Raw genomic sequence first — 18,254 nt, 5'->3', positions numbered from 1 at the left:
TGAGCCATCTATCCAGCCCTATTGCTTTTTTTTTTTTTTAAAGCAAAGTACCTACTATTTTTTTTCTTTTTTACTATATATTAGCTATACTAATGCATTGTTACCTAGGGACTGGGCTGATTTTGCAGGATGAAAGTGTAGAAAACCAGCAAACTATAGAGTTGCTTCACTCCTCACTATGCATCACCTGAATATATATATTATATATGCATATATATACATATACATTACAGCTAATTTCTGAGACTTTTGACAAATGCAATACAGTATGTATAGAAAGCATTTTGCCTGTTTTATTCCCCTCCCATATCAATTAAGGGCCCTGTGCATTTTTGCTGGAGCCTGGTCTGCTCACTTGGCCACAAGGCACACACGCCCTTGCTTTGTCTGATGGAGAACACATCTCTTATTAGAGTGGCTGCCATCATGTCACCTTGGAAAGAAGAGATCTGATTGGAAGTAGCAATCCATATTCAGAGCCAAGACTGCAGCCCTGCCTTCAGGACGCTTTGCCTTCTGCCCAGTGCCACCTGTAATGACTCACAGAGACCACTTTTACCTTTGTGTTCTTTTCTGACATTCCAAGCAGTTTGTTTACCTTATAATTCTGGCTACGTGTTACTCAAAAGATATACATGGCTTGGTGTCTGGGATAGGGGAAATCAGCGGCCAATGGCCAGTATAGCTAGACATTCTGAGGCCATTAAAATGTTACCAATATCCATACATTTTAAGAGACAGCCAATGCTTCCTGGGATCTGCCTACACACCTGTCCATTTTCAGTGTTGGTGAGACATCCACAAAAGATAGCGCTAACTCTGCCTTCCCATTGTCTCTGGTTCCACAATTAAAGTCTTGAAAACACTTTCAAGAGAGAATCAAGAAGAAAACATTTTTAAGAATAACTGTAGGCTTTGAACTTTTTCAAACCTACTTTATTTGGGGGTTCTTTAATGCTTATGCCCCTACCCCCTTCCAACCCACATACCCTAGATAGGAGAGAAAAGAAGTTAGTAGAAACAGGAAAGATAGACTTTTTTTTTTATATTCAGTTCCTTGGAACAACTCCACTGGAGTAACAGCAGGATTTCAATAGACCAGTTAAACAGTAAACCAGCAATTCAGTGAAGGTGACTGCGACCACAGCCGCTGGAACCCGGAGCAGCAGCTGGAACCTGGAGCCTCGAAGTCTTCGCTGGAGCAGTTCTCTCTAGGAGTGTCTTGAAGTGCAGTGATGAACAGCCAAGACCAAAAGCCTTTTGTTTGGGGAATATATACATACATACATACATACATACATACATACATACATACATACATATACACTCTCAAAGTCCATACTAGCATGTTTAGCAGTTGGCAAAGACCATGCCCCTGCAAAAGGTAGTTCCTTTTCCAGTGGATAAACATCACCTGTTCTCTCACAAGTCTCTTTTCAGTGGAAAAACACCACACACCCTTACACAAGTCTGTTTCACATCCTACAGTTGGGATCAAAACAAAAACATGTTTACATCCCCTACAAATAACTTTTATTAAGACCTCCATTGTGTGGGGGGGGCTGGAGAGATGGCTCAGAGGTTAAGAGCACTGACTGTTCTTCCAAAGGCCCTGAGTTCAATTCCCAGCAACCACATGGTGGCTCATGACCATGTGTAATTAGATCTGGTGCCTTCTTGTGACAGGCAGGTACACATGAGGGGAGAACACTGTAAAATAATAAATAAATCTAAAAAAAAAAACACTCCATTAGGAAAAGGTCAATCTTTTAACAATCTCCAGAGTATAGGATAAGGATCAGGAATTAGGAAATAGCCATCAAACACAACAGCATACAGTGCTCTGGGTTGTCTCATTAAATCCATCTTTCCTAGAATTATAGCAAAAGATGACATTTGTTATAACTGCTTCGTGAAACAGGAGTGCTGTGTTTCTGAATATCATTTACATCACAATGCGTAGATGTCCTGGGTTGTCCTTGGAACCACTGGCCTGTGGCTCCAACTGTACAAGAGACGCACACTTGGAAGCCTGGTAACAGTAACACAATTTATTCCTATCTTAGCGGGCTCCAGAGAAACAACATGTTATGTATAATTAAAATAGAGAAATAATAGTTAGTTCCTCCAGGCATAAATACATATTTGAAATTTCAAAGTAAATAACACTTATAAGGGAAGACTGGACTATATTTCAAAATAAAATCAGGTTGAAAAGTCCTTATGACGAATTTTATATTTTCTCTCGTTTTATTGTTAAGTACAACTTTGAAAAACAAGTCACATAGGCTTCAAGCATTTGCTCTTATCTTGCGGGAGCCACTAAAGCAATGAAGCCCACGAAAGCAGGCACACTCTCCTCTCCACGTACTCCCAGTCCCAGCATGCTCTTTGCTCTACCTCTGACCGGCATCCACCTTTTCACCTTGAGGTTTTAAAATCAAAGCACAGTCTAGTAAGATCTTAAAATGACCCATCACACCCAATAAGGCAGCTTTAGGCTATGAGAGCATCAGTTCTTTGGCCAAGATTGTCCTCCACGCTCGCTGGCGCACCGGCTGGCAGTGTTTTCTTTACAGATCTGTTTTTTCCTCATAACGACACCAACACGCAGCTCGCTGGCTGTCCAGGTATGGCTTGCAGCCTAAATGTATGACACTGTCAAACAGGAGCTCCACCGTTGTTTCACATGCTGCAGAGGAAAGATGTGTCATCACCGCTGGGCAAGTGTCAAGCATCACTCAGTTCCCCCCACGGTCACCAGGGGCAGCACAAGGCCACGCCCTGAAGTGGTTACTCAAACATGGAGGAGGTCAAAGTCATCCCAGTCCCTCACACCAGCAGCACACCTTGCAGATTCCATTTTAGTCTCCTTTCTCTGAGATACGTATTAAACATTTAATATTTAAACTATAAAAAAAGGTTATCAACTTACTCTTACCTGAAAGATACAGGGATCCTGTCTAGCACTTTGAGTGTTTTGTGAGCATCACATGAAAACATGAATACATTATCTGTCACAATATTTTAAGGAAAAGGCATAAAAATGTTAGTTTTCCTTCCTGCCTTTCTCTTTGCCACTTGTCTTCTGACTTAGTGCATAGTGCATTCTTTGCTTTATAGAAGAAAAGCCTTATAAATGCTCATACTGAAGAGTGCCTTACATTTTGTTCAGCTTAATCCAAGACTGACTGGAGGCTCCAGCACTCAGCTCTCACGAGTCATCCCTACTCTAGGGTGGGACCTTCAGTAGGACAGATGCTTTACAGCAGTCATCCATGTCCCTGTCCCTGTAAGTTGCACCAAAACATTTACTGGCTCCCCAAGTTAACCTGGATGGAGTCACTTCTGCTGCCACTGCTTTTGTCACTAACTGGACAGTCAGTTCCTATCGCTAGGGTGACAGGAACTGATGGCATCAGTCTGAGAGCAATACAGAGGCTTCTTCCCTGATGGCTAACATTTGTAATGCTGGAAGGTGACAGCTTGCAGGGGAAGTATGTCCCCAACTCTTCCCCTTGGGTATGGCCTTTTGTGTTGATGCCATCAATATGCCATGCAAGATGTGCCCATGTTACAGTTGTTATGGGTTCAACCGATTACTTTCTGATCAGATATAAGGCCTGTTACAAACAAGGAAAGTCACTCTCCGACAGAGTAAAGCCTTGAGGGAACTGCAGGCTGCACTTTGGAGAGTATTACTACTGTTTTGCTAAGCTGCCAGTTAAACGCTCATTCTTGCTCATGCCCACGTATCTCTGCTGCTGTCTGCTTCAGTCATGGAGGAAGGCTTACTTTAACAATATCTATTCCTTACTGTTGTGTCTCATAACTGGCCAAACACTGGGATGCAAAGCTCCCAGCATCTACTGTCAAGACATAGAGACTCAGTGCTCAGAAAAGCACACACTCGCACATGTGTGTGCACATGTATATGCACAGAGGCACACGAGCCAACCTAACAGCCACACTACACTCTAAAATTCACTGGTGCTACAATTGTCGGTCTGTTTAGATGTCTATGTTCCTCTAAGTTATCTGTTGAAGTCTTTAACTTCCAAGGTAAAGGAGTTCGGGTAGTAAAGACTCTGGGAAGTGATGATGTCATTGGAGTACTACCCTCATGAATGCGCTAAGTCACATTAAAAACACTCTAGGGGCTGGAGAGATGGCTCAGAGGTTAAGGGCACTGACTGCTCCTCCAGAGGTCCTGAGTTCAATTCCCAGCAACCACATGGTGGCTCACAACCATCTGTAATGTGATCTGATGCCTTCTTCTGGCCTGTAGGTGTACATGAAGGCATAGCACTTTACACATAATAATAAAATAAATCTTTATTTAAAAAAAAAAACACTCTAACTCTCAGACAGTAGACGGCTTACCTAGCTTCAAGACACTCAGTGGAATCTCCAGTAGTGCATCACAACAGACATGCGGGCAAACACAGGGGAAGCCCAGAGAGCTGCCTAGTCCCCTTCCCCATGTCTCATGATACAACTGGAAGGTGTGGTCTATAAGGCAAGAAAAGGGGCCTTGCTAGGTGATGGCTGCTTGTGCCTTCACCTTGTAGCCCCAGTCTCTTGAACTGAGAAATACATTTCTGTTGTCTATAACCAGCCTCGGTCTATTACATTGTACTACGGCAAACCAAATGGCCTAGGGCACCTTGCTTCAAGGCCACAACATTAGTTCCTGAATGGTTAGATCTATATACAACAAGGTAGATGGGACTCTTCCCTTCTCTGCCTCAGACACTCCTCCAGGGTTTCTCAGCACGTTGCTTTGGTGGCTGTATACAGTTTCAGATTACAAAATGGTCAGCAGGCCCCTCACACACTCCGGGCCACTGAGGAGGCTGTTCCATACCAGCCAATGAAGCTGTGGGAGCTCTGTTCGTGTGCTTCTATTCTCAACGCGTGCTCACATGCAACATGAAAGACTGCGGGCATCCCGGCCGCCACGCCCATCCTTACCCTGAATGTTCTCCGTGAGCCCGAGCGTCTTCTGGACACCTCGGCAGATCCTGGCGAGGCAGTCCTGGAAGGCCTCGTCACAGTCGTTTTTGCTTTTCCCACAGGTCTCGTAGCACCTGTCGTGGTGGTTGCAGCACTTTGTCAGGGAAGGGATGCCAATGTTCAGCTGCAAGATGCATTGGCATGGATTAGTGTCAGGGTGATGCAAAGCTCCCAGCGTGTCAGTGCACTTCATAGAACATTCAAGTGAACTTTGTAGAAGTAAGTGGCCGCTGCAGACAACCCCCAAACCCACATCTGCCTACAAATGCTTCCTTGTGATAGCCTCCCCACTCCCCTGACCAATTAATTCCCAGCCGTGTAACTGTTGCAGCCACAACACACTCCTCTATTTTGCTTGCTAGAGTGAACAGTTAGTAACTATTACAACTTTTAGCTATCCAAATCACAGTGCACAACTAACGAACTTCCTTTCGTACTTTATTCATTTGTGTGTGTGTGTGTGTGTCTGTGCGCGCGCGCGTGTATATGTGCATGCATGCGTGCAACAGTGGCCATGGGAGGGCTACTGGGGAGGATGTCTTCTCTACTGCTATGTGCCTCGCTGCCCTGACACAGTCTCTCTCTGAGTCTGGAGAGCACTGTTTTGGCTGCACTGATTATCTAGAGAGCTCCCAGGGATCCACCTGTCTCCATCCCCCAACACTAGGGTGACAGGTACAAGTGGCCATGCCTGGCTTGTCTGTGGCTATGCGAGAATTCCAACTCAAGTGCTCATACCTGCACAGATGCACGCTCACCCACTGAGAGATCTCTTTAGTACCCAAAGCACAACTTTAAAAATAACAAGCTTAAGAGCCGTGGGGTTCTGCTCAAACTACTGCACCAACCAAGGACAATACAAGCAGTAAACATCGAACCCCTACTCAGATTTAGCCAATCAACAGGACATTCTCCACAGCTGAGTGGAGAGTGGGGACTGATTCTGACATGAACTCTGGTGCCCCATATTTGACCACTTCCCCTTGGTGGGGAGGCCTGATGGCCTCAGAGAAAGAATAAGCAGGCTACCAAGAAGAGACTTGAGAGGCTGTGACCATATAATGGGGGAGGAGATCCCCCTCAGTCACAGACATAGGGGAGGGGAATAGGGTGAAAGCAGGAGGGAGGAATGGGAGGATACAAGTGATGGGATAACAATTGAGATGTAATCTGAATAAATTAATTAAATTAAAAAAATTTCTCTAGGGCCTAAACAATTATGATCTTGGGATATTTCAAAGCACTTTGTGGATCCCTTCCTCCAAATAAATGTCCTTTCTGTGAAATGTTGACAAACTCTTAAGCACCTATAATTCAAATGGTATTTTGTTTGTTTTCTAACTTTAAGTAATTTTCCATTTTAGAGATACCATTACTTTGTATCTACAATCTACCGTTAGTTATTTTAATTAACTTACACAACCTCTGTGGATAGCAGCTGTTTTCATAAATATCCCCTCTACCTATGGCTACTAGCCTGTCAAGTCTACCTAATAACAATTGCTACAATAACTACACTGCCACCTTCACTTGGCCCTTGTTTTATATAGAAAACATACCTCATCTACTTTTTTCTTCCCTAAGCAGTATTACTTTGCATTTAAAAATTTAAGTATGTTTGTGGTAATTAGAAATATCATTTATGTGACATTTATACAAGATAAAAAAATAAGTCATCATTTTAAGACCACTAGTATTGTTTAGTTCTTAAATGTTTTATCAGAAAACAATAATAAACAAAATCATTACAATAAACAAGGTTATTTGTGAGCCTGAGGACACACTTAAGTCATGTATTACTAAAAACATTAGACTAAGAGTAAAAAATCTTATCAAAGGGGGAAAAAAAAGTATTTACATGAACACCAAACAATGGAGAGCCGCATCCATTTGGTGGGGACGGTTTATATCCATAGCGTGGAACAGGCCTTGATCCTATATAAAATAGAAATGATGTCACACTTAGTTTAAAATATGAAAGAAATAAAACAAATATTTGTAAAGATATACAATGTGCTTAACTAGCCCTGGAGATGTTTAATATTTAGCTGGACAAAACATAAATAGTGATGTATTTATTTTGATAAGTATTAGAAAGCCTGATCATGGAATTAATTTTAGAATGCAGGTCATATGCAAATGTGCACATACATACACAAATGTGCAGCATTCATGAAGGTAGTTACTATTTATAAGCACACACTGTAAAAACACGCAAAAGCTTATCCTGGACCACTAGAGATTTCAAAGGTGCACACGCCACTGCATCACATGTATGAAAGATCAACCTGTTAGGCATGTACTGGTTCTTCTTCTTCTTCTTCTTCTTCTTCTTCTTCTTCTTCTTCTTCTTCTTCTTCTTCTTCTTCCTCCTCCTCCTCCTCCTCCTCCTCCTCCTGCTCCTCCTCCTCCTCCTCCTCCTCCTTTTTCTTTCTGAGACAGGGTTTATCTGTGTAGCCCTAGCTGTCCTTGACTTACTTTGTAGACCAGGCTGGTCTTGAACTCACAGAGATCCACCTGCCTCTGCTGCCCAGAGTGCTGGGATCACAGGCGTGCACCACTGTGCCCAGCTACACTGCATCTTCTTACTCAGCAAATGTTCCATTCCACAAAAAGCTCAATGACCATCAACTAGCAGGTGTTTAGTTAAAGCCTAATCTAAGAAAGGTGAGGGTATACAATGGCAATCTAATAATTTTAGTATACTATAGGGCACTGTAGGACCATACATCTGGCTCTATTCCTTGCAGCAAACTGTTCCATGAATGCAGCTAAGAAAGTCTGTTCATAACTCACCCAGTTTATGCCATTTTCTTATAGCCGTCCAAGCAGACTGACATTCACATTTCAGCGAGGCTTTTCCTGGAGACACTTTTGACTTGTATGATCCATAGCACACCATGTCATTAATCTGCCTACTTCTTCTACTATTGTACGTGCCCCGGGCCTAGCATAGTTTTTTTGCATATAGTTACATTCTCAATGAATGCTGTTGACAAATGGTTAAATCAATGAACATTGGGCAGACTTAGAAGGCTAATCCCTATGACGTAAACAATACTTGTTATAAATTAATAAACACTACTGTTGTTTACTCTTCAGTATTTTAAAGTCTCTGGGCCTTCATTTACTGGCCTCAGAAGATGGACCACTTCTAGCTTGTTACACATTTGCTTTAAAATGTGGCAGCCAGGGGCCATCAAGATGGTTAGCTGAGGATGTATGTGCTATCAAGCTTAACTCCCCGAGTTCAATCCCCCCACAACCCACATGATAGAGAACAGATTGCCACGAGTTGTCCTCTTGACTTCCACATGCACACTGTGGAATATGCATAACATACATCATACCTCATACACACATGAATAAATAAATAATAACTGTAAAATATATATGACGGGCCCTTTTGAGGTGATAGGATATTCATCTTAATACAGCTTATAGAAGCTGTATCTCAGGGCTAAACTATCACATGCTAGCAATTTTAAAAAGTACTTCCTAAAATTGAGCTATTATAACTTGGAGTATAACTTCTACTCCAAGCTGGGCATGGTGGTGCAGGCCTTTAATCTCAGCACTCAGGAGGCAGTGGCAGGTGGGTTTCTCTGAGTTCAAGGCCAGCCTGGTCTACATAGTGAGTTCCAGGACAGGCAGGGCTCCATAGAGAGACCCTGTCTAAAAAACAAAACTAAACCATAAATAAATAAACACCTACTTGTAGCATTTTAGCATTTCTGTAACTTTTTAGACCTGCTACAGGATTGTTGACTTCTGTTCTGTTGGTTTTACTTTATGGTCTACCATTGTCTAGTAAGCTTTGCATCCAGAGCTATTTGTGTGGCATTATCTGGAGTCACACACACTTGAGCCACAAATATCAGTGTGGACTGAAGCGAGCAGCACCTTGTTATAGGTGAGTCCCCTCTACGATGTTACTAACCCAGCCCCTTGGGAGACCGCTCAGCCAGCTGTGACTTTACTTAAGTGACTTGTTAGCTAGTTCACCGTTCCCACAGACTGTCATGAGAAACTCCATCTATGTTCAGGCTCTGCTTAGAAGGCAGATGCCTTAGTTCACTTCCTTTTCTTTCTTGTGGTGCTGGGGATTGACTGAACTCAGGGCCTTGCGAATGTGAGGCCAGTGTCCTAACACTGGGCTATACCTCCAGCCCAGGCTATTTCCTGCCCTAATATCTATCACAAGACCCGAGGTAAGTTTTTAAAAGATTTATTTTGGCTCACACTTCAGGTCCAAAGTCCTGGAGTTGCATCTGGCTATGGTCTTGCTGACTTCATCCTCTGAAAAGAGCCAAGCATCACATGACTAGAAACCAGAGTGGGACAAACCAGCCAAATACGCTTTTACTACACACTCGGTCACAAGATAACCCCATTGATCCATGAAGTAGACTGGGACTGATCAATTCAGGAGGGCAGAGTCCTCTGCATCTCTTAAGGATTTCACCTCTTATTACTGAAAATTTTAAAAAGAGATGACATTTCAGTTTTGGAGGGAACAAGCCATACTCAAACCATAGCAGGAAAAAAGGCTAAATTGGCAAAGTGTTCTTGGGAACCACTCTGCAGTCCCTTAAACACGAGTGCAAAACTTTCTCTTGGCTTTAAATGCTTACAAACACTCAGAGCAGCAGTTCTCAACCTGTGGGTCGAGACCCCTTTGGGGTTGAATGACCTTTTCATAGGGGTCACAGAGCAGATATCCTGCAATCAGATATTTACATTACAGTTCATAAATGTAGCAGTTATGAAGTAGCAATGAAAACATTTTACGGTTTGGGGTTCACCACAACATGAGGAACTGTAGTAAAGGGTCAGAGCATTAGAGAGGTTGAGACCCACTGCTCTAGGCATATGTACAGGAATCACTGAGGCAGACTATTGATGATCTTTTAAAAAAAACACTACAAATACACTACAGTGTGTGTTGAAATGTGGAAAGAGGGCATGTAATTAATATATATATATATCTTTTCAGGTTAACAACTGTTTTAAATTCAGAAGCACATCACCTAAACAACTGTCAGGAAGCTGACGGGAAAGGCTGGGGTTCGGATTTGAAAGTGACAGCTTGCCCTATGTTCCTACTTGCTCAGCTGCATGTGCATTCCTTGCCACCTACAAGTCTACAGACTTTTGGCACAGTTCCTACCTAAACATCACCACCCTCAGACAGCTGATGTGAGCAAGAAATTCGAAGGTATGTGCGCTTCTAGCAGCCTCTTAACTGTCTTTTTTCTTTTCTTTTAGAACTAGGAATGCATTTGCTTTCCTAGTCATGCAATAATTCTTCACTCTTTCCTTCTCTTTGTCCCTTAGTTAATTTTCCTTCATCCCAATCTGTGGAAATGCTTCTTGACACCTTAATGACTGTGGTGGTAGACACAGGAGTGTAAGCATGCCACTAACACATGTGGACACTTTCTTCAGAAGAGATAATTACCGTTGAGCAAGAGAATGCTCCCAAGCAAATGGAGTGAGAAAGAAACACCAAGAAAACAGGCCCACTCTGGAGGAGCAGGGGAGTGGGTGGGGAGCAAGGACGGCAGGGAAGCTCAGGGGCAGAATGAGGAGGTACAGATGTAAGTGCTTCCTGCGGAGGAAGGTGACAACCCTGAGTTATAAAGATTCATACCTGCTGCACACGAGCCAGCAGACAGCCTAGTGAGGGGAAGGCTGGGGACTGAGGGGCACGTGCACGCGCACGCGTGTTTGGCTAGTTTGGGGTTTCTTTAGAACAACTGATGCCATTTCTCTCAAACAGCTCGCCCCATCTAAAGCTATCTTCCCTTCTGTAACCACTGTGGACACCAAGGCTGGTTGCTTTTCATTCCAATGTTCATGAGCTAAGTTAGCATAACAGTTTCTATGAGAACAGGTTTTGTCTTCCTTTCCCAGAAGATGCCTAGCATGCAATGGATGCCCAAGAAATTACTAGAGAGAAAAGTAAGAAATACTCTGCCAAACTTGAAGTGTTCTTTTTCCACAGAATGAACAGACAAGCCTACCACAAACATTAGAGGTGACTTCTTCGTTGCAACAACTGAGTTCACCTGTATACTGAAATTTCATTTCAAGGCTGGCTTGGCGATGCCAAGCATCCTGAAGACGCCCTATGACAACACTTTGTTGCCCTTGGTGGAAATGTATTACACATCTTTTGCTTGTACTTAATATTCCTTACTGTTTGTTATAGGCCTGTCATGGAAAGCTAGAGCTGGGATGACGTCACAAAAGCTGGTGTGAATAAGAATAAAACTAATTGTAGTTCCCTGGGGAAAACAGGGGGAATTAAATGAATCTTTTATAGAACTTTTTTACTTAGATCATTAATAAGTGTTATTAGTAAGCATGAGACAGAAGAGCTGAGAAAAATTATTAAGAAGAAAACCTTAGGAAAATTCTAGATGCTGACGAAATGTAGCTGAATCTCTAGGTTTTCATGTCCAGCTTCAGAAACATGGAGAGGGAAAGGGCTATGACCAGGATGTAAAATGAATAATTAATAAAAAAATATAATTCATGATTATACTAAAAAAAGAGTAAATCCACCCTCTGACCTACACATGTGTTCATAGAATGTTCATATGTGCATGCTCCCCATCTCTCTCTCTCTCTGTCCCTACTCGAATAAAGTTAAATACACGGACACACACACAATAAATATGATTAAATTTAAAACAAATACTTAGAACAAATTATACATAAAGCTGTTTATTAAAAAGTTGAATTGATTTACGAGGCCTGGAGAGTTGGCTCAGCAGTTAAGCACACTTGTCTCTCTTGCAAAGAACCCAGGTTTTGTTCCTGGCACCCATAGAGAGGCTCAGAGTAGTCTGTAACCCCAGCTCCAGGGCTAGTGGCCTCTTCTGCTCCCTGAGTGCCCTACATACATGTGGTGAACATACATGCACGCAGGCAAAACAGTCACACATGAAGTAAAAATTTAGCTGATTCAGATGCCAAGTTATGTACTAATGCTACTTAAAATATTGTTGTAAGTGGTGTTAAGAGACGCTGAACATTAAAGCTTTTAATATTTTGACCGTTACCAACTTTTAAAAAGCAAGCAGGAGCTCATCAGTAGAGGAAACCACACTGAAGTCCAACCCCAGCATCATCGTTATGTACTGGACTGCGATTGCCCAAATTTCATAAGCAGATATAGGAAAATAAAAGAAGGAAACAGGAGGAAGAGCTAAGGACAAACTAAATCCAGGGGTACAGCCGCATGGGGAAGCTACTCATCAATTGTACTTTTTGACATAAGTCAGCAGTTTTCAACCCGTAGGTTGCGACCCCTTTAAGGGCTCAAGTGACCCTTCACAGGGGTCACCTAAGTCCATCCTGCACACGTTAGGATTCATAACAATAGCAAAATTACAGTTACGAAGCAGCAACAAAAGTCATTCTGTGTTTGGGGTCAGCACAACACGAGGGTGGCAGCACTAGGAAGGCTGAGAACCAGTGACGTAAGAGGTGGCTTCTTACTGTTTTCTCATCTCCCTAGACAGTCAAACCTAAGTGTCTGCAGGGAGTGAGATACTAATTACCATTCTTTCTTCCCCCCCCCCACCCCCCCCACCCCTCCCCCACCCCGGACATTATTTTTTCCAACTCTGTTATATATACTCTCAAACAGACTCACTCATTTCTCCAGGAAGGAAATGAAGCGGGTGCGAATCTTGGAGGACAGCAACTGCGTCACACAAAGACCTTACTACTGTGTACGGAGGGCATACAGTGCTGACTTCCGGCCCGCATCACTTGAGACTTAAGCCTTTCATCTCCGCTTGGCTCCGAGAATAACTTTTTCCCCTTAGACCAGTGGTTCTCGACCTTCCTAATGCTGTGATCCTCACGTTGTGGTGACCCCTAACTATGAAATTATCTTTGTTGCTACTGTTATAAATCATAATGTAAACATCTGATACACAGGGTATCTGACATGCAACACCGCACCGCCCCCCCTCCCCCACCCCCTGGGGTGGGTCGAGACCCACAGGTTGAGAATCACTGCTCTAGGCCTTTCCTTTCTTATTTTCCTCAGATCTCACAACATCTTCACTCTTAGGATTTCTAGACGTCAATGGCTTCATTCGTTCTTCACTGAAAAGTGGTCAATCAGAACTCACTCACCTAACGTCTGTGCCCACATCCCACCTCCACCCTATAAACAGGAGTGCACCGCCTGCTCCTGGGCCAGCCTCTCCCTTTACACACTCACACTATACTGCTATCTTTCTCAGTCACCTCTGCTATCTTTCTCAGCCTTCGCAGAGGAAATCCAGAGCACTGGCTGTTCTGGCACGAGATCACATCCAAAGACCTTCTAGGTCTGCGTCATCCAGCTGGAATACAAACACACCTTTAATCCAGGAGACAGAGGCAAACAGATGTGAATTCAAGGCCGGCCTAGTACAGAGCAAGTATCCTGTAAAGAAAAGCTTAGATCCAGGCACAACGATACATGCCTTTAATCCCAAACCAAAATAAAGTTAGTTTGTAGAAGGAAGCACCCATGTCTGAAAGTGATGTCTAGTTGAGTGGCAGAAAAGGTGACAAATCAGAGAAGATTTGACAGAACAAGATACGCCCAACCCTCAGGAGAAGAGAGAGGAAAGGGAAGCTACTTAAGAGGCAGTTTTACAGAGAGGAGGCAGTTTTTTGTTTTTGTTTGTTTGTTTTTTAAAACCAGGACAGTAATAGATGGATGGCAGGGAGAGAACTCAGGTGAAGAACTCAGGGAAGAAAACGAGAAGAAGCCAGAAGATTAAAGCAGATTGCTGAGTTAGTTTAGGGCCAAGCAGAGCCAATTCCAGGCTGAGAGAGAAGCCGGATTAAATATGTCAGCTGAGAGAAGAGTTTGAGCCAGAACAGCTGAGTTGAACCAGCCAGTCCAGAGCTCAGAAAGTAGTAGTAAGGGTGAGCTCATAAAGCAGTAAGTCTCAGAGGCTGAAAACATTCTAAGCCTAGGTTAGATTGTTCGGAGGCTAGAAGCTTCCGGGACGGGGCCCACGTTAGTAGGAGGAGGCAATAAGCCTCGCAGACAACAACTGAGCCAGGAGAATAAACTTACTTTTACAGCCTTAATTAAATTACTGCCAGCCATCAACAAATCCTTTAGGTTCTTCCTTCAAAGTATATCTCAGACTCCTGCCAATTTAAGACATAATTCCTGCCACCATTTGTCTGGATACAGCAGCCTTGCACCATTCTGCCTCCCCGGCCTCCAGTGACGCCTACGTCTCAGAACAGCAGATGCCCCTGCTAGCATCTACATCACTAGAGGAACGAACAACTTATTCAAAATTCTAACTTTAGAAGCTGTTTTTCCTCTACTTTTCAATAGAAATGAAAAACTTTTCTCCCTTAATTTCCTTTGAGGTCAGGGAGAAAAAAAGCTATGGGCTGGGAAGCTGGCTCAGGTGGGTAATGGTGATTGTTATTCGACATTGACCTGAGTTCAAATCCCCAGCACCCAGGTAAATAGCTGGTAGACAAGCATGTGCTTATAACTCCAACATTGAGGGGCAGCAGAGACAGGCAGATCAGAGTCATATTTGTGAGCTTCACTTTCAGAGAGAGACACTATCTTATGGGAGTAGAGAGTCACAGAAAGAGAGAGAGAGAGAAAGAGAGAGAGAGAGAGAGAGAGGAGGGGAGAGAGAGAGGAGAGAAAGAGAGAGAGGAGGGAGAGAGGAGAGAGAAAGAGACAGGAGAGAGGAGAGGGAGAGAGAGAGAGAGAGAGAGAGAGGGGAGGGGAGAGATGGGGGGAGAAAGGGGAGAGAGAGAGAGAGAGAGAGAAAGAGAGAGAGGGAGGGAGAGGAGGGGAGAGAGAGGAGAGAGAGGAGGGAGAGAGAGAGGAGAGAGAGAAAGAGAGAGGGGAGAGAGAGAGGAGAGAGGAGAGAGAGAGAGAGAGAGAGAGAGAGAGAGAGAGAGAGAGAGAAAGAGGGAAAATATAAAAATCTGTTCCCATAAAAGTCCACATTACTCTCTCAAAAGCTTTTTTTTCCCATCTGAAGGAAGATGACCAAAAATGAAGAAGTACAAGTCTCTAGAACACCAAGCTCTTAGGGGAGGGAAGTTATATGGAAGTGCACACACACATTGCGTTCAGCAGTTCTTGCTTACCGAAGAGCTGGGTGGCAAATTTTGTGAGGCTTGTAGAAAATGACAACAAGCAAAAGGGAAGTTTAATGCAACCCTTTCCCAGGAATAGCACTGGTCTGAGACTATCTCAATGTAATCGGCTCTATAGCCCAGACTCATGGCTGTTTATGAAGACTGCACCTCAGAGTCATCCTTGTCTCTGTAAATAACAGCTGCATAGTTTCACTGCCACAGGCGGGGACCCCTCAAGAGCCACACTGACTGGCTTTCCTGTGATCCTGTGCCCTAGAGAACTGCATACTCCCTGTTTCCCTCCGGCCTGGAGTGCTCTTTCCCTAATCACGACAGAGCACTCCTATTACTTTCCAATTCTGAGATCTTCTTCTGTCCTGGGACATCCCATATGAGGGGGGAGGGTTCCCAGCCCTCCCCAGCACCACTGTGACAGTCTTCACCATTGAGAATGTTTATTGATATCAAGGCAGGAGCGCCCAGCTGACTTGCAGACAGTGACAAGGCAGCTCTCTTGACTAGTCACTGGCTGCTCCTCTGACATCACAAGTTCCAGGGACAGGGATTTTATCTGTCGCTGATGGGTCCCTAGTCTTTCAAGCACTGACGTGTCATCAACTAGTATTTACATAATGATCAGGAACTAAGTTATATTTTAGTCCTCGTGACCCACGAAGTCTCCCTAATACAGTTTACAGAAACGAAATGTTGTACAAGAAGAAAATAAGTCTTCTTGGTGCACACTGGTAGAAATTTTTAGGCATAGATCATAGAAGCAAAGGTGACTGTTAGAAGTGATGGGACGTTCTTTATATTAACATAAAGGCAGAAGCCATCTGTAGACTCAGAAGCTGCAGGTGGCACCACGCAGTTTTACAGGATAGAGGTTTTTATTAAGTTCACCAGCTCTGCAATCAAGCTTTCTCACTAGAGTCATGGGTTTCCCTGTTATTTTTAGCTGGTGGCCTTGGCTAATCTCAGAAGAAACGTCATTTTATAAATTCTATCCTAACGTTTTTGAATCGCTAATCAGAAGCCACACCTCCACAAAACAAACAAAAACATTTGCTAAAAAAACTTCGGGGGGGGGGGATAAAGCACAGAAATCACTGTCTTAGGTGCTGATTTTATTACCATCCACACTGCATTAAGCAAGTCTCAGATTCAAACAGCAAGTTTTAAAACAATGAAAGGAGTATGTGGAAAAACTGCAATACTGTTAGGATAAGGAAGAGGGGGGCGCTGATATCCAAGGAAAGAAAACTACATGGAGGGCAAAGTGGCTTGCATCTGTCATCCAAGGACCTGCAAGGCTGCCACAGGAGGGACAAGAGTTCAAAGCCAGCCTCTGCTACATACCAAGTATGCATGTATGCCACCTGAGACCTTGTCTCAAAAATCAAAAACAAAACGACAATCAATTGTCTTCTAGAAGTTGGTGGAACTCTTTCAATAAAGTACACCAGAAATCTATACAAAAGCCACCATTTATCTTACTTAGCTTTGCTGGAAAACAAACGAAACACCATTTAATTTATCAACTGATGGCTTGAAAATTCTCCTTTGGCTTTGTACGTCTAGCTGACTCAATGGCAGAGGATGTGTGTGTATGTGTGTGCGTGTGTCCCCGAGCACTAAAATCGGTCAGTTTCCAGTCAGTTTCGTTCCACTACCAGGATTCATACATCAGTAAGTTCTTAGGCAACTTTGTGCAACTGCTGGGAGCAAGGGCGAGGAACTCAGAAGCAAAAGAGGGCAGAGCCCGCACTCAGGTGACCTCTCACGTTTGTTCCCAGTTTGCTCAATCCCAAGGACAGCACGCTCCCAGCGCCGCGCTCATTCTTTCCACACCCGAGGACGCAGTCAAGGTCTGCCTGGCACCTGTTCCCCCCATCCTCCTGTCCCTCACGTGTCCCTCCATCCCCCTTCCCTGTACTTGTCCCCACAACCTCCCACCCCAGCACCTCCAAGCCCCTGCACCGTACCTGTCCCGCCATCCACCTGCCCCACACTTGTCCCTCCATTTCCCTGCCCCATCCTGTCCCTCTCTCGGCCCCCCCGACCACGGCCCCCCCAACTCTCACCGTCGCTGCACTTGTAGAGGCAGAGCCCGTCCTCGCCGCCCAGCAGGTCTAGCGCGGCGTTGAGGTACGTGTCGATCTTGTGGATGCCGTTGCGGATGGTCTTGAGGGTAGCCCTCCAGTCGGTGGTCTGATCCTGTTCCTGGCCGCGCGCCGTGGCCAACAGGAGCAGGAGAAGGAGCGCGGGGCCCAGGACGGGCGCCAGCCGCGGAGCCACCATCTGCACCGCCGGGGCGGCAGGGCTGGGCTGCGGCGCGCGCTCCCGCTCAGGCCCCGGCCTCCTCCGAGCTCACGGGCTCGCGCCCCGTCACAGCGCTGCGCCGAAAGGCGGGCCGGCGCGGGCGCGGGCGCGCGCGCCGCTCTCTAAGGGGCGGCGCGTCCTGCACAGTGCGCCTGCGCGGGAGTGTGGGAGCCTGGAGAGTGAGGCAGAGACTTCCTCACCTTCGTGGTCCTCGGATCAGTACGGTATCTTTCGGTCCTGCCTTTGTAAAGTTATAAAAAGCGCCTATGCCCTAGACCTATGCATTGTTTTGGTTCGGCACCGTAGTAAGTTTTGTTTTGTTTTGTTTTGCTTTTTTGTTTTCAAGACAGGCTTTCTCTGTGTAGCGTTGGCTGTCCTGGAACTCTGTAAATCAGGCTGGCTTCAAATTCCACCATGGGGCTCGGAGTGAGGGTTTTCTGGTTTGGTTTTTAAAGCTCTCGTGTACCGATCCCAGCCTGACTTGGGCTCAGCAGTCTGGATGTGGTCAGATATTCAGTGTAGGGGTTTGCTTGAACACAGGACTGCAGGAGCAGCCTCGCACCCTACAGAAGCCAGGATTTGCCTCCTGGGTCCCTGTGGGGACCTCATGACCTGCTGCAATCCTAGCACCGCAGCGGCGTTTATCGCACCTGAGGGTCTAGAGGATGGACCCCTTCCTCAGTGAGCCAGAGCACCTCCTCCAGTGCCTGGGTCTAATTTTAAGGAAGGGAAAGTTCACAGTTACCCCTCCCTAAAATTCCAAATACGGAGTG

The 18,254-nt window shown here is 44.7% G+C and overlaps 1 protein-coding gene across 1 annotated transcript; it reads right to left on the bottom strand.

Annotated features, from left to right (window-relative positions):
- Positions 1–1,767: 1,767 nt before the first annotated feature.
- Positions 1,768–17,564, bottom strand: PLA2G12A (phospholipase A2 group XIIA). The gene is made up of 4 exons (XM_084756367.1): positions 17,244–17,564; positions 6,875–6,951; positions 4,975–5,140; positions 1,768–2,692 (listed from the first exon to the last, which is right to left on the bottom strand). Exons 1-4 carry the CDS (start codon positions 17,458–17,460, stop codon positions 2,574–2,576), a joined length of 579 nt encoding a protein of 192 aa, XP_084612493.1. The 5' UTR covers positions 17,461–17,564; the 3' UTR covers positions 1,768–2,573.
- Between the last annotated feature and the right edge of the window lie 690 nt (positions 17,565–18,254).

Source organism: Acomys minous, assembly GCF_964271855.1.
Source record: "Acomys minous genome assembly, chromosome: 14".
Lineage (NCBI taxonomy): Eukaryota > Metazoa > Chordata > Mammalia > Rodentia > Muridae > Acomys > Acomys minous.
This window is presented reverse-complemented; position numbering and strand designations above follow the sequence as displayed.